This window comes from Astyanax mexicanus, chromosome 5 (genome assembly GCF_023375975.1).
Source record: "Astyanax mexicanus isolate ESR-SI-001 chromosome 5, AstMex3_surface, whole genome shotgun sequence".
Classification (NCBI taxonomy): domain Eukaryota; kingdom Metazoa; phylum Chordata; class Actinopteri; order Characiformes; family Acestrorhamphidae; genus Astyanax; species Astyanax mexicanus.
Window position 1 is genome coordinate 9,907,835 of NC_064412.1, and position 16,762 is coordinate 9,924,596.

General features: G+C 39.5%; 1 protein-coding gene across 1 annotated transcript; it reads right to left on the reverse strand.

Moving 5' to 3' along the window:
* Nucleotides 1-548: 548 nt before the first annotated feature.
* On the reverse strand, nucleotides 549-16,268 carry epha2a (eph receptor A2 a). The gene is made up of 17 exons (XM_007253390.4): nucleotides 16,086-16,268; nucleotides 15,249-15,316; nucleotides 12,359-13,022; nucleotides 6,797-6,952; nucleotides 6,346-6,678; nucleotides 6,094-6,221; nucleotides 5,824-6,001; nucleotides 5,609-5,711; nucleotides 5,329-5,384; nucleotides 4,342-4,467; nucleotides 3,864-4,049; nucleotides 3,646-3,707; nucleotides 3,310-3,519; nucleotides 3,050-3,199; nucleotides 1,841-2,034; nucleotides 1,513-1,668; nucleotides 549-1,390 (listed from the first exon to the last, which is right to left on the reverse strand). Exons 1-17 carry the CDS (start codon nucleotides 16,168-16,170, stop codon nucleotides 1,282-1,284), a joined length of 2,964 nt encoding a protein of 987 aa, XP_007253452.2. The 5' UTR covers nucleotides 16,171-16,268; the 3' UTR covers nucleotides 549-1,281.
* Between the last annotated feature and the right edge of the window lie 494 nt (nucleotides 16,269-16,762).

A 16,762-nucleotide genomic window follows, 5' to 3' on the forward strand; every position in this document is an offset into this window, starting at 1 on the left:
AAGCCTAAACGGAAGAGGATCAAGATAAAAAACATATAAAAAAAAATGTATATATATTACGCTGCACACATAAGCATATGGCCCTTTTCTATTTTTTTACACATATCTATGACAATAATAACTATGTAATAACTATATAATTATAACTATTTGACAATAAATAAATAAATAAATAGTTTACAATAATTAGCAAAAAAGATAAAATATGTTTTTTATTTTCCACTTGTCTGTGATGTTTTAGAATGTACTGTATATTGTGCTCTACTTTATTGTATTGTAAGTCACTAAATTGCATTTAAAATGCAGTAGATTCATACTACTACAATCTGTTGCCTGTTCATTTATTACGTTTCTTTCTTATTATAAGTCTTACAATATGGAAAATGTAAATTCTGTAACAGATCGCACAAGTGATGGACATGTAGGAAAATATAATAATAGCTAATCATGGTCAAAAGCAGTCTAATATTGAATACCCTACGTTTAAATCGAAAACGTTTCTGTTTCTGTTTCTGTTTTCTGCTGTAGCAAAACATACGAGGCAATCGTTAATGATACAAAATATTTTATTACAACTAAATATTACTAAACATGTACAATAGCTTTCTTCTTTATGAACACAGACAATAAATAAAAAAAACACACAATAAATATTAAATAATCCCAAAAAAAGAGCTGAAATAAGACTTGTAAACATTGTCTCTCATCAGGGTACAGAGTATGCCTGTGAAATTCTTAACATGCTTTGAATTCTTAAAATGCATAATATATGCTTGCTTTGAATTTGAATTTCATACCTAAATATATTCTAATATTTCAATATTTATCATTTAAACAGGCATCAACCCCCTTTAAAAACATAATGCGTTAGTATTGCAACACCCTATTAAGTTTCCATGAGCCTGTACTGCAGTGATCCGTCCTTGATGTGTGGTCAAGCTGAAATGGCGGGACGGGCTGGACCATCTCAAGCACTTCACTACTGGATCCTTTGATTTGGCCAACATTTAAAACAGTACAAAAATGAGGGTCTGTCTTGGTAGTATGTACATTTACAAAACATACAGCAAGTAACAACAAGTGAAAAAATAATAGTACAAATATCAGTCTATTTTCAGTCATTATTTAGAGTCCATTGGTCCCAACTGTCGTCCAGAAAGGAGAAGTATTGTCTGGTTCTTCAACCATTAAGTTCAAGTAGTCTGAGCGCAGCCTGGCTGTGCTTGTTAAGAGTTCAGAAAGTAGAATAGTATAGCAGTGCAGCTCTCCTCAAACTGGGTGTCACACTGCAAACACATCCACAGGACCAGTGGGTTCTTGCAGACCCAGAATGCTGTAGGAGATTCTTTTCTGGTGACCTGGAAGATGAACCCCAATCTTCCTGATGTCCCTATTAAAATGGAAAGAGAAATAGTGGATGAGCTTGGGATGCACAGAGTAAAATACTAATTAAATAATATTTAGAATAATTGTTTAGGATACTTTATACTTTATTTGTAAGGGTTTACTTACTCAGTCTTCAAGTGCAGCACCTGCTCCATAGATGTGATACCAGCATGAGCAAAAGCTTCTTTATACTGGCCCATCTTCATAGACTCCAGCCATTCATCCACAGACCTGAATGGGGCGCCATCATTTCCACTAGTGCTAGGCAGGCGAATGGACACTCTGAGGAAATAAAAGGAAATCAACGGATTAATTAACATGCTGTGAGTCATAAACAAAACCTTAAACAAACACACCAAGCCCTAACAACTCAGGTTCTCTATTATACCAAATGCATTTCCTCTTTTCTAAGCCACTCAGTTTTAACAGAGGTGCCTCGTAATGTGATCCTCACCGTAGGTCAACATTGGCGATGGCTGTCAGGGACTCAGGGTTGCGCAGCAGCTTGTCTAGCAGATTGACTATATCCAGGAAACGTGGGCGTTTGGAGCGGTCCTGAACCCAACACTGTTGCATCAGCTGGTAAATAGCGGATGGGCAGTCCATCGGCGCCGGCAGCCTGAAGCCTTCATTTATGGCCTTCATCACCTGAGACAGAAAGCGAATGAGAGGTTACCTCCCTGCTCTGCAAACTCACACCCAGTGAGTAATAGAACTTCAATAAACATGGGTAAAGACCATATACAAATCCAGAAACATATGGTACATACTGTATGTTGGTGTAATATTTAACGTAAATAATTATAAATATTATACTGCATGTGTGCAAAAGTCTTAAGCAGCAATAAACTGTTTGAAACTATTGAACTATTGAACTACACATTGTGTGAAAAGATATTCAAATGATCCAAAATTGAGTAAAAAGTAAGAAGATTTTTGTTCAGTTTTTAAGTAAAGGTATGATTATAATTGATCTCATAGTTAGAGGAACACAAAAAAAAACATTAGAAATATTAAAACAACACACTTTAATTTTTGTGTTTAATATATATAAACATCTGTTTATTATAATGTTATTCTACAAAAACTTTTTTGACAATTTACATATTCTAGGTACAGTGCATGTCGTCACTGTCCAATGAAAAACAAGTATCTCAATTATTTAGTCGATTTTCAATCCCTTATTCTGTGCCAAACTTTATTGATGAATGGACCAGTAAAAAGTCTTCAAAATACTCTGAAATAAACTCTTTTTACATTGACTTTCATTGAAAATTGTTTTTCATTGGACAGCAATGATATGTAGTGTAAGATAAAACTCTCTAAAATATCTGAGACTATTGCAACACAATGCATATTTGTCCAGTACATATTTAAAATTATTTAAAATGTCAATGCTGTTTCTTAAAAATCTACATTTTGATCATTCTTCACTTTTTTACACATTTTAAAATATGGTAATTGTTTTTTTTGTACAATGTATCAGCATTTCATGATAAACAGACTAATAGAAATTCTTTGAAACTTATTTTAAATAAAAAAATCCTATGAAATTGAGGTTTTTTTTACTTATTCTCTTTTTTGTTCTTGCTTTTTAAAATATTTTTGCTTTTTTTACACCCTAAATATATTTCTAAACATGCTGGGTAAAAAGATTACATACCTCATGATTGCTCATGTCCCAATAGGGTCTCTCTCCGAAGGCCATCACCTCCCACATGACGATACCATAACTCCACACGTCACTAGCGGAGGTGAACTTTCTGTAAGTGATGGCCTCTGGAGCTGTCCAACGAATGGGAATCTTTCCTCCCTTTGAAATCAAAAACATTTATTTTATTTTTAAAGCTAATATTCAGTGTATTGCATGTTTAATTTTTATTTATGTGTCGCCAAATATAGTCAGACAATCAAGAGGCTTACAGTGGTGGTGTAGGTGCCCTCAGGGTAGTCTTCCAGGACACGGGAAAGGCCAAAGTCTGACACCTTGCACTCCAAGTTACCGTTGACCAGAATGTTGCGTGCAGCAAGATCTCTGTGCACGTAGTTCATGTCTGAGAGATACTTCATCCCTGCTGCTATGCCACTGAGCATGCCCACCAACTGGTATGATGAAAGCTCCCCATCATGGTCCTGTGCAATCAAGTGGAGATACATACTGTATTAGTGTTTGTGATTCATAAGGTTGATAAAAAACACTTATTGAAGAAAAATGTAAGCAATTTCTTTTAAATCTGAATTTAAAAAGGTCAGACTTACCCTCAGGTACTGATCCAGAGCCCCGTTCTCCATGTACTCTGTGATGATCATGGCATGTTTGACTAAAACACAAAAGCAGCAGAGGAATCCAATTAGAACATGTTAAACACTGTCATCAGTCATCATTCATTTTACATGACATTCAGCACATGCTGAATGACTCGACTGAGTGGGTGCTTGTAGACTGAGAGCTCTGATGACCAAGACTTTACACGTACATTTGGTGACAACCCCCTCCAGGCGTATGATGTTCTGGTGGGAGAACTGGCCCATGATGCTGGCCTCGCTCAAGAAATCCTGCCGCTGTTTCTCTGTATAGCCTGGCTTCAGGGTCTTTATCGCCACAGCAACCTCATTGCGCCCGGGCAACTTCAGCAAACCTCGGAAAACCTCTCCGAACTCTCCTGCAGGACAAGAGAGATTGATAAATTATGATAATAGTGGTTTATCCTCCTAAACTGTGTGCAAATCCAATGCAAATTAAAGCTTCAACGGCTATTAGCAATAAATTCAGCTTGTGTGCATTCCATTTAGCTCAAAGCACTGAAGATTAAACTCTAGATTGAGAATATCCACCAATATCATACCAATCAAATTTGAACTTGATAAGTACTGGAGTTTGTGCCAACAAAGTAATGGAAAATCATAATTAAAAGTGCATTTCAGGAATCATGATAATCAGTGTGCGTAGTGTACCTGCTCCGATGACTTTCTGCTTGGTGATGTAATTGGGGTGAATTTCACTGGCAAACTTGAGGATAGCCGTGCAGGGGTCCTCATAGGTATGTGGGTCAACGTAGGTCTTCAGAGGCTGCAGTTTTTCTGTGGCAGAAGGTTAGAGATCATGTTTACATAATGCAAATAATGTAAGGGTGGCTCAGAATGGATGAGACTCTGGAACACAAACTATTTGCATGTTGAAGCACTTAACTAGACAAGTTTAAATATGCTTCTGGAAATGGTAGCAATAATAATGTCACAGGGAAATATGTTTTTGGAGAGTTGTTTGCAAGGTTTTTTAGCCTTTTTTACTGTCACTGACAATATTTAATCTATCTATATATCTTAGTCTTGTTCTAAATTGCAGTCCTCATAATAAGTCACCACTACAAATTAATACTAAAGACTGTGTATGCTTACAATGATCAGAAACCTTAAGTAAGCTTAAGTATATAGCAAAAAGAGACCACTTAAAAATGATGAGTTTCTTTGATTTTACCAAATTGAAAACCTCTGGAATGTAATCAAGAGGAAGATGGATGATCAAAAGCCATCAAACCACCAAACTGAACTGCTTGACGTTTTTCACCAGGAGTGACACAAAGTTATCCAAAAGCAGTGTGTAAAACAGGTGGAGGAGAACATGCCAAGATGCATGAAAACCAGGGTTATTCCACCAAATACTGATTTCTGAACTCTTAAAACTGTATGAATATGAACTTGTTTTCTTTGCATTATTTGAGATCTGAAAGCTATTTTTATTTGGTATTTGGGAGAAATCTTGTCCCTAGTTTATAGAATAAAACAACAATGTTAATTTTACTTAAACATATACCTATAAATAGCAAAACCAGAGAAACTGATTCAGAAACTGAAGTGGTCTTTTATTTTTTTCCAGATCTGTATATTAAATTTTAATACATAAAATAGAAAGAAAAAAGTGAAAAAAGGAACATTTCATACCTGGACAGGCGAAGTAATTTCCTCCTGATCTCTGCCGGACATGCGAATTCAGCCTCCTGATAACACAAATGGCATTTGCACATTAGCGCTATTATCAAGATGATTTTTTAATGATGGCAAGTTCAGATCAAAGCAGGAATGTAAACAGGAGGCCGATGGGTGGGGAGGGTGAGGCATGCAGGGTGCAGGTCCGGGAAATCCTGTGCCGCCGATGTTGAGGAGGAGATATGATAAGGACAGAATGAGGAAAGGAGGGGAAAAAGATGATGGCGGGTCTAACCTTTTGTGCAGGAGCAAAATGACCACCACGATAAGCAGCATGACTCCGCCTCCAGCGATAGCACCCATGACAATACTGGAACTGCCTTGTGTGTGTGACTCCGCTGTTGGATACAAACAAGACATGATTTTAGATATACATAAATATAAAACATTAAAAATAATGACTTCACTGGTTTATTTTCAGAATTTTTGAGACCACAATTGCATTCTTACCCATGGGTAGAGTCTCAAACTCATGCTCTGCACTGTGGCTGCTGGGATGACCTTCTGGTGTGAGCGCCTGAACACGAAACACGTACTTAGTGCCAGGCAAGAGGTCATTAATCTGAACAGAGTCTTTTTCCAGCTTCAGAACGGTGTAGGTAGTCACGTCCTGCTCTGGCTGGTCCTCCTGAGGAATAGATGACACAAGAATATTAATTTTTGAGGTGTTGAGGTCAGTGAAGAAGAAATAATGACAGAAAGAAAAGATGGTGTTCATACCTTCATGCGGTACATAAGCTCAAAATGAGGAGGCTGGCGGGAAAGGGTGCGATGATCAACAGCCCAGGAGAGTGACAGACTGGAAGGGGTTCGATCCACCACTCTGAGAAACTTCACTTTAGGAGGATCTGTAGTGATAGAAATATTAAGATTATCATTAGATAACCTGCTATTTTATTGCCATCAAAGCTTATTGTGGTATTAAAACATGGGTTTAAACACAAGTTCTTATGCTACGTATATATATCTTACCTGTGAAGTGTAGCACAGTGGTAATGCTATCGCTGGATCTCTGACGACTGAACTGTGACACTCCATTGAATGCTTCCACAGTGAAGGTGTAATTAATGTGAGGCTCCAGCTCGCTGACTGTAACCTCTGGATCAGGCAGAGCTGTCTGTGAAGGCTCGAACCGCACCCTGTTACCACATGGTACACACACTGCTCCATCACAGCGCTCACATCCCACATTGTAGGTGACATCACTCCGGCCGCCTGTGTTGCTCGGAGGTCTCCAGGTCAGTTGTAAAGTCCCCACAGTGAGCAGAGGAGTGAACGTCAGGTCTTCTGGTGGACCAGGTGGACCTAAGAGAGAGGAGCATTAAATGGTTTAAATATTGGATATTGGTTTAGGTTACAATGAGCCCAACTAAAACATTTATTAATTTGTAAACAGGACAAGGTTCCAGCTGGCATTACTTACCAGTACAGGGTGTAGAGTTGGAGTCAGTGGGTGCTCGGTAAAAGCCCTCCATGCAGGGACACAGGACAGCTCCAGGACCTGAGTGTTGGGTGTTTTCTGGGCAGATCTGACATGGCTTGGCAGAATCTGAACTCTTGTAGTAGCCTGTGTCACAAGCTGTGAAGACAGAAAAAATTAAAAGAGGTAAATATATAGTTTGGCTAAAAGACAACTGTATGCAAAAAGTTTCCACACTTGAAATAAACGAATTAACATTCGTTTTAATTGAGAAGTGATTGTGATGGTTTTTTTTTTTTTTTTTTTTTTTTTTTTTTAGGTTTTCAGGTTTTTCAGTAAATCCTTTAATAGTCACTCTGGCTTTTATAATATAAACAAGACTTCTACAATTTCATTCAGGATTGATAGTGCTTTGCTTTCTAAAAATATATATATTATAAAATGGCCTGCATAAATGTATAACAATTTCACTTTTAAGTTTTATAGTGTGAAATTTTAAAAACTGCCAGTTCAGGGGAACTGTGGAAGTCAACATTTAGGAACTGGAAACTAGAAGCTGTTTTATTTTACTTTAGACTCTAACCATCTGCCCAGATATGTGTAAATACTGTATTTTTTTTTCTACATTGCTAAAATATTTGACTTGTAAACCTACAATATGTATCTTGCAGTTAATTTACTTTGGCAAAACAAATTTGTAGACCTGTTGCATTTTCAGCAAACAACAAAACACTGCACACAGGAGCAAACTCAACATTCTGAGCATGTAGACAGCTTGAGGCTTTAAAATTCTTTGCATTGAGTTTCCGTCAAATCCATCACTTCAAAGCTCACGACTGCTTAAGTGATAGAACGGCAGGAGACCACTGTTATCCCCTCTGCCCATCAGAGAAGAACAATACATGCAAATGGATTCACACTGGCTGTGTTACGGACAGGACGAATCCATCAACGACGACACAAATCCTCACAACGGATACTTATCACACCAGGACGGTGGACCCGCAGTGATTCTAGCTTCCAACAAAAGAGAAGCAGTTAAGAGCGTGAGAAGCAACTAACACGTTTAAGCTCGGAATAAAAGAAGACCGGTGGAGGAGCTTTGAGCCCCACAGGTGAGCTGCGTAGGGCCACGAGGACGTCCGCTGGACAAAACAGGATGCAGGAATTGCAAGTCTGTATGGGCTTTATCCTCTCCTCCTTTCCTTCCTGCGGCAAGGGATGAGAACATGCTAGCATAGAGGGACTCTGGAAAAAAGGGATGTGGCGACGCTAACAATCATTAACAAAGAGGATGTTTGGGGGGGGGGTCATGATTCTGGAGCACAAGAACAGCACTGAGAATGGTCTGGTGCTGCTACATGTACTTTTAATGAGCATGAGAAACTCATAGGTTTGCAAAGTAAGGCTGACTATGGATTCTACGCAGTGCTGAATCTTTTGAAAGGGTCCGTGACCCCCCAGAGGTCAGCCTTTCAAACATCGACTCAAACAAAGGGACGGAGTTTCAGTTTGACGAGCAGTAGGTGGTGCGGGTGTGTGAGTGTGAATGGGCCTGGCGCTTAAGGATTGCTGACAGAAGTTCTCTCGAGGGGATTTTCCGCAGGGTTTGTGTATTTGCTGTGTGTGTTTGAGCGCATGTTCGGTGGGGGTTGAGGAGATGTTCGCATATGAAAAGTAGCCTCCCTTTTCATTTTCTTTGAAGTTAAGACACACTGGCTTTTTAACTAGACCCAATCTGGATTAAACCATACTTACAGGCTTAGTTTTCTAGATGGGGATTTTGCTTATGCCTAGACTACAGCTTGCCATCAATGGAGAATCTCCATTCAGTATTCAATATAATGAAGTCCAGGACTAAACCTAATCCCTGCCTGGGAAACCAACCCAATAGGTTTAATACAGACTCTTCTCAGACACTGTAGAACATTGCATGACTTCCCATGCAGACTTGCACACAACACACAAAAATTAAAATTCTGTAGGCGGCTCATAATACTCATTGGTAATGCTCATTCTTTCTTATGTCATAGCTGGCAACACAAAATGCCAGATATAAGCTTTGGGCACAGCAGTGGCAAGGACTTAGTGTGGGCGGACACAGCCACAGCGAACATGAGACACTGTGTGTAGGAAGAGTGAAGACAAATGAGTAAGTCTGTTTTTACACCCATTAAACAAGAGTTTGCATTGCCTTCCAAAAAGTTTTGGAAAAGGCACAGATGACCGATTAATCAGATAAGCCTCTTCAATACTACAGACTTTGCCCTCTGAAGTTATACTGTCATAAGAAGCACAGTACACAAAGGAATTAGTCACATATGTGTGGGAGGAAGAGTCTGCGGTTAAACCAACAATGCCGCCAATGTAAAAAAGCCTCAAAAAATGTGACAGAGTCAAATAACTAGTTTTGGAAGACCCAGGAATGTGTTCCCCCCTAGCAAGCTACTGTAAAACAGTAAAAGAGCTACTGAGAAAGAATTTAACAGCTATGATATTCTAAGATAATATATCCAATCAACCATCTTTGCTAACTTTGCTTGTTTATACAGTGTGGAATTGCAATTTAGGGGAACTGTGGAGGTCAAGGTTTCTGATATAGGTTTTGTGTTTAATGTTTGATTAATTAAAAAGCCTATTTACTGTACTTCTTAAGACTTAAGTAAAAAGGTTTTAAGAAAAGACACAACAGTTGACTGTTAACAAAATATGAAAATAAAGTAACATGCATGAAAAAAACAAATAGGTTTGAAACTACTGTAAGAAAAATAAAATAAAACCAAAAAACCATTGGCATTCTAACATCATCTTTCCAACTGTCTCACTTTGAAGTCAGAGACACACCTAATGCTATTACAGTACTCTCTGCTAATCTCCAGATTTCTTTGTTTATCGAGCCTTATCAGTGTTATAAACTAGTTAATAGTGGATTATAATGGTATTCAGGGAGCAGTACAGTCCATCAACAGACACTTTCAAAAAGAAATGTTATCTTGTCTTTAAAATCAGATATGAAACATGGATACATGTAAACACCTCCCTAAACATAGCCAGGTCTCTGGGAAACAAGTAATGCTATCCAGCCATATCACCTCCAAAACTCCTACTCAGTATTCCCCTAAATCCCTGTTCAAATCTGCCACTACCCCCACCCCAGCCTGCTAGCCAATCACAATAGTGCCTTTCCAAGAGTGGCAGGTGGCGATAAGCCTAGAGGAACAGAAGTCCTGCATAGAAAGAGACGCTCGTAAAACTCCAATGAGAACAATGTCACTAGCAACTTTATTGTCTCTCTGTTTGGGGTTAAGCACCTTCTCTTCCAATGAATGCTATGAGGCCTTCTGCCCTAGGGTACTTCACCCAATACCCAAATTAACTTTAATGATTACGTTCCTTTCAAGAGGCCAAATGCTACAAACCATAAAGTGATAAGTGAATGGCATAAAAATTAACGTACTTGGTGAGTAAAAAGCATTCAAACTGACAATGAGGAGTGTTGGAAAAAGGGAAAGCAAGACAAAAGAGGTTTGTGAAGTCCGGGCTTGCGCTCTCATTCCTGGCTTGTGCCATCATTCAAAGATAACAAGACGCCCCTCTCATAATCACATCCCTCCCTCAGGCCTCGTCACTCAGTCATCTGCCAAAGGTGGCAAAAAACATTGAAACAGTCTCCTGGAAACGATGGAATGTTGGAAGCATTCGGAATTTACCCGTTTCCACAGAACTGCTTCATATCACTGAAACATTCCCACTCCCTGATGACCCCCGCGTCCGCTTCAGGTGCAGACCGTCAGACCTTGTTAAAGCGCCAGGAGTCAAGGTTTCCAGAACAACTTGTTACTGAAGATTTCCATATGCGCAGCCACACGAATGTTCATTATATGAGCCAAACTTAGGAATACTGGGGGTGTATCGATGTATGGGAATGGGGCCAACACAGATTGCCAATATTTTCATATACAGTACATATAGGCCAATACTGATACACATTCTAAATTGAAACCTTGGATTTTCTATTGTATCTGCTGAATTTTCATGAAATAAATATCAGTTGTAAGTCAGTGTAGGTCGCATCTAAACCTTAAAATCTCATTGTAAAGCTATTACCTGCTAAACAATTAAAGTATAAAAAAATACTTTTGCACTTTTCATGAGTAAGCACAGGTTCTGAGGTTCACTCAACAATCCCCTCAACCCTAAACCACCCCCACGCCCTCCCTTATCTTTGATATGGTTTTAGGTTGCAGCTGCCCAGCATGAAAAAGCCTACATTTCAACACCACTGAGTTAAACCCATATTTCCCACCACTACAAAAGGCGTCCAGAGAGCTGCAGCCCTCAATTACATGATAACTGAGTCAGTGTGACGAGGGTGTGCCAACAGCCTTCCCTGTAATCTGCGGTGAGGTGTAGTCATAGAAACACACACAGAAACAAGGTGGTATTCAGGTAATGCTATGTCTTCCCACTGAGTCACTTTAGCTGCCGGATGACAAGAAGATCCATGAATGAGACAAGCCTGGGAACCCCCACCCTCAACTCTCCAAACATTCCTAATTTATTCTGTAAGTCATGTATGACTGATGATGTAGCTGATAAAAGCAGGTAATGAGGATTGTTATTCACCAACATACAAGAAAGACAAAAAATTATATATTACGTACTATCATAGTTATACAGTTGTTAAAAAGATAGGAGGAAGTTCCCACGGTTCTACTGGCAGTTCAGAAATTCTTCTGTTCATTTCCTTTTATCTATGAAATCTATAAAAACCAGTTCTACCATTTCGACACACTCACTCACTCTCTCACACACATACTGCTGCACTGGCAACCCGGTATCTTCACGCTTCCTTCCTAAAGCACTAAACACACACGCAGATCGGATGTAAAATGTGAGCAGGTGAGAGGGTGTGGACAAGGCAGACATTCCTTTATGCTGAAGTCATGCTCTCTGTCTTCCACACACTCATAAGCGACTCCTCTCGGAAAGCTCTGTGGTAAGAGTGCTACACACTAAGGCATTTTAACGCACACACTCACTCAGACACACACTCTGGCTGGCCACCCACAAAGCTTTACAGTTGTTCCCCAACCATTCAGCCACTGACTGCTGCGACATTACAAGGGTTTATTGGTTTTTTTAATTAGTTAAACGATTGAGTTCCTTTTGAAAAGATTTGATGGTTTAACAAAAGATAAAATTTGAGACACATTTAAAACTGTGGTTCTAGGTTCTGAACTGTAGGCCTTTGTTCTCTGCTCTTACACACTTCACAAGGTTTGGTTATGCTGTAATGCGGTTAAGTGCACTATGTAACTTTGGTGAAGCTGGCAGGGCAAGACTCACAAGAACTATGCTGCACTGGGAAACCCAAATATACAAATCTGTGAAATACCATCATATTCTTTTAGCATTAAAGCTTCTTTCACTTTTAGTGTTAAATCTTTTAGCTTGTATCTTCCAGAAATGTGTGTCCTTTAGTCTGAATTACACTTTTCAACTATACACACAAACAAACACACACACATACTACAAATACATGCACAACACAAGAACTCTTACCTCGGCAGGTCTGTCCCACAGCCTGATAGCCGGCTCTGCAGTGGCACTGTCCCACAGGCACCACCCACTCGCCCTCAGCAGTGCAGTACATCCTGGGAGCCACCTGTCCCACCACCACCGCGTCCTTCACACATGCTCCCTCCACCTCGGCCAGGGCTCCGGCGGTCACTCTCTCAGGGAATGTGGCCAGGCTGCGCTGGATGGCCGGGCAGGTGGTGTAGAACACCCTGACCCCCAGGAGGGCCACACAGGCACCCACATCCTGAAAGGCCAGGTAGAAGCCTCGTCTGGAGAGCGGCCCGATGCTCCGGGTCTCGACATTTACCCGCACAGATGCTTTACCACCACCCCGATTCGCTGTCACTTCGTCAGGAGCCATGGTGGCAATCTTTCTGAACTGACCCTTCCGGAAGCTGGTGCCCACATCAGTGTCTGTTTCGGACAGGAAGAGGCCAAATGTCTCCCGGCAGCTGGGCGAGGTGCCGCCGAAAGTGTTGCAGTCACGGACGACAAATCGCAGCTCTACTGAGACCCGTGAGGCTTCAACAGGACGCTGTATGAAGGTGGTCCGGAGCCAGTTGTCTTGTTCGGTGTCAGTGGCCACATTACACACACTGTAGGTGTAGAGGAGGGAGCCGTTCACTACGGTCTGAACTATCTCCCACTGAAAGAGAGACAGAGAAGTAAAGAGAAAGATCAGAGAGTGAGTGAATCAGTTTTTATACAGCATTGTATCAAACTGTAGCAGTATTTCATATTTTATTATCATCTGTGTGTTTTCTGACTTGTATATTAGCTTGCTTTCTAATAAATTAAATGTGGTAATACCAAAAAATTGCATTGAATTGAGACATAACTGTTTTATATTGAATGCAATACTTAATTTTGGATACATGTATAAAACTATTCTCTCTTTCAGAACTGTCTAACTTTTTAAGCTTTAGATTGTACTGAGCTATTTAGCTGTTTATCTAAAATCTAGAACAACTGTGAAACATGAATTAAACTCTGTTAATAAACTTTGAATAGGACTTGAAGACTGAATAAAATGACAATAAGTAGACAATTAAGAGTGTAATAACCAACTTCAATAACTAACATCAAAAAAGAATTCTGTATATAGTCGACACTCAGGAAACTGACTTATATTTCACCCCTATTGCATCTCAGACTTCTATGTATAGGTGTGGGAATTACAAGCCTAGGCATGTCTTCCACCCAAGGTCTTCTTAGGTGTATCAAAGAGTGCAAAGACAGACATGCCTCCATGAAATAACAGCCCTCCTCTTTCCCACTCTCATCCCCCTCTTAACGTATCAAGCTCCCTCTTTCCTCCGCACACCAAAAGCACTTCAGCTGCGGGTCAGGCCAGGCATGCGGACCTCAAAGGCCTTGTGTGGACACAGTGACTCAAGAGCTCAGGGAAACAAGGGGTGGCCTCCAACATCAGAAAGAGAAAATGACAGGACTGTTCACCAACCGAGTAATTAAACCCCTCTCTGTCCAGCCTGAGAGTGTGAATGCCTCGAACTTGCTCTTAAACCTGTAGAGCTGTCTCCACGGGGGGGCCAAATTTGGAGTGTAAATCTCTCGTGAGGCCTTGGAGCGACTGCTGGAATCTACGCAGGATTCTCGTAATCCCGACACCTCACCAGAGGCAAAATGGCTCACTCACTGCCCCGACCACGTCTCCATTTCCTCCGGTCCCTCAGAAAGGAAACCACATGACTAAAGATAGAGGATAGTCTGCTCCCTCTAACACGGGGCTTAGTTTCCTTCTTTTTCCTTCTACTGTACATAGCTAACACTATTAACAGGATCCGATGAGGGCCATACCACTATTCATATAACAAACTGTGCCATGGGGACCACAAACATGTAGGCTGACTTTATATATAACATATGAAGGCATAGTTTAAACCAAGGCACAGGATATTTCCTATCTTAATCAGGTGGCAAAACTGTCTCAGATGTGTTTTAAAATTGTTGCTCTTGTGAAAAAACTTTTAATGTTAGTCCAGTTTGGGCATAATGTGACAGTTGTTCTTTACATTGTTTAATAATACTATATAAAACAAGTACAGTAACAGCCAAAAGTTTGGACATACAATAAATTCAGTGTTTTTTTCATTATCTTTAAATTATCTGCATTGTAGATTACTACTCAAGTAAGAAAGAAAAAAAAGTTTAAGAAATTAAGGTCAATAAATGCAAACAATTAAAAAGCGCTATGATGAAACTGGCTCTCATCAGGACTGCCCCAGGAAAGGAAGACCCAGAGTTACCTCTGTTGTATAGGACAAGTTTATCAGAGTTATCAGTCTTATTTGTGGTATTTTGGTTCATTTAACACTTTTAAGTTTGCTACTTGATTCCTTATGTGTGTTCCTTCATAGTCTAAAAAACACAAACATTGAATGAGAAGGTGTATCCAAACACTTGACTGGTTCTGTAAATATATAATGAATTCTAATTAATTGACCAACAAAAATGCTCCAAAGTTACTTGAAAATAGCTTTTTACATTGAATGTCACATTGGCATTCAGAAACGTTTCTTCCTCCCCCTGTAAAGTTTCCATTTCTGAGATTTTGGAGACAAGTTTTGTGTGTATATGAGACAGCAATGATAAGCTTCTATCAAGATAAGGCGTAGCAAGAACAGAAGTAATGAAATCTAAATCACAGAACAAAACCAAGTTCACCATGAACAGCTGGGAAGCTTATCACTAGATATGAGGAAATGTGACTCACAGGGAGGCAGTGTTTTAAGAGCTATGGCTGTGCTGCTGTACCACTGACTCATGGATCTAACGCCTTTCAAAATGTGAATAACCGAACCGTGTAATTATACCAGAAAGACATGGATAAAATCTCACACAGCTCTCTTACCCCTTCTTCATTTGGTGAGGTCAACCAACCCAGTTCTCCTCCAGAGGCCTTCATATCGAGTAGCATGTCTGAAGGGACACAGATACATTAAGTACATAAGACAAGGCCATGATATGATCTTATCAACGCTTCAGGAAACTTCACAGTTCTTACGATAATTACATTATCGACATTTATCATACGATAAATGAACATTACTTTATATTTTACTACATTATATTTTATAATCATGATATCGTCTATTGTGTTTATGTGTATGTTTGTTCAAATATACTGTTACTCCATACACACAGTGTGTACTGCAAGTAGGTGTAGAAAGAAGTATATATGGCATTTAATGGTCTTAAAATGAGAGTAATATCGGTTATCGCAATAACTTTTGAGACGATATATCATCCAAAAAAAATTCTCATTGTGACAGGCCCAGACATAACATTTCCTGTGACTCAAAAATACCACATAAAATACCAAATTACTCATTTCATTTCACTACTCACATTTAAAAGCTTTAGGAGGCTTTATCTAAAAACTTGAACTTATAAACAGTTTATATTTAAACTACAATGTGACATTTGTAAGCACATGAATGACACATTAAAAATAAATGAAAGAATAATTGCCTGTCTATAACAACAATTATAATAATACTAAATAAAACTAATAATATGAATAAATAAATAAAAAAAATCTAAATACAAATAAATAACATGTATAATGTCTCTACACAGCACTAAAAAGACATCCACTAGTAAAACAACCCCATTTACGGCTATACCGAAACCAACATTTTTACTATGGGTCTACTATGAGTTTTAAAAACATAAAAGGTGTACTTACGCTCCTTGGAGTGGATAGCAATAAATACGCTGTTAATAAATAAATAGAAGCAGATGGAGGAGGTCTGTACGCTGCGGTAATCCATGTTTGTGTAGTTTAAATAGTTTAATTCTCAGAGCTCCTGTTAGTTAGAGGTGCTGGTAGCTCCGTAGCGCGTGTTCCAACTTTTCCACACTGAGAGCTCGAGGCTCATTCATGAGAACAGGACGAGCGTAGCCCCGCCCTCCGGGGCCGCCTCTAAACCATATAAGGAGAGGGGCGGAGTCACAGCACAGCGTGTTATGGCGGATCATCCGGCATGTGAGAAATGTGGTTCGGATGTTTGCCTTCAGCTCCTTTATGAGCAGAGTAAAGCAGAGTAAAGCTCTCCCAGTCCAGGATGGACGATACAAGTCTTTTTTGGGGGCACTTTTAACTGATTGTAACTTTGATTGTGAAAATCACCACAATCAATGTATAAACAATTTTTTCATATATAAAATGATAGGACATATGTTTCTAAATGTTCAGTGTGCAGTACACAGTCAAGAAGTCACTCCGTCTCGTTCAATATTTTTCTTACAATAATATTTCTTTATTTAATTTACACTGCCTGCCACCTGGATGTAAGTAAGTAAATGATGTTGGGTTGGTGCTGCAGTTGGTCTGCAGGTTTAGGTTCAGCAACAGTATGTGCT

Bases quoted from the DNA above. Each gene is read 5' to 3' on its own strand.
- epha2a (XM_007253390.4), bottom strand. From the start codon at position 16,170: ATGGATTACCGCAGCGTACAGACCTCCTCCATCTGCTTCTATTTATTT. The intron at 5,712-5,823 runs GTAAGAATGCAA...TGTATCCAACAG, and splicing joins GTTTGAGACTCTACCCATGG to CGGAGTCACACACACAAGGC. The intron at 1,669-1,840 runs GTGAGGATCACA...TTATTTCCTCAG, and splicing joins ATCGCCAATGTTGACCTACG to AGTGTCCATTCGCCTGCCTA.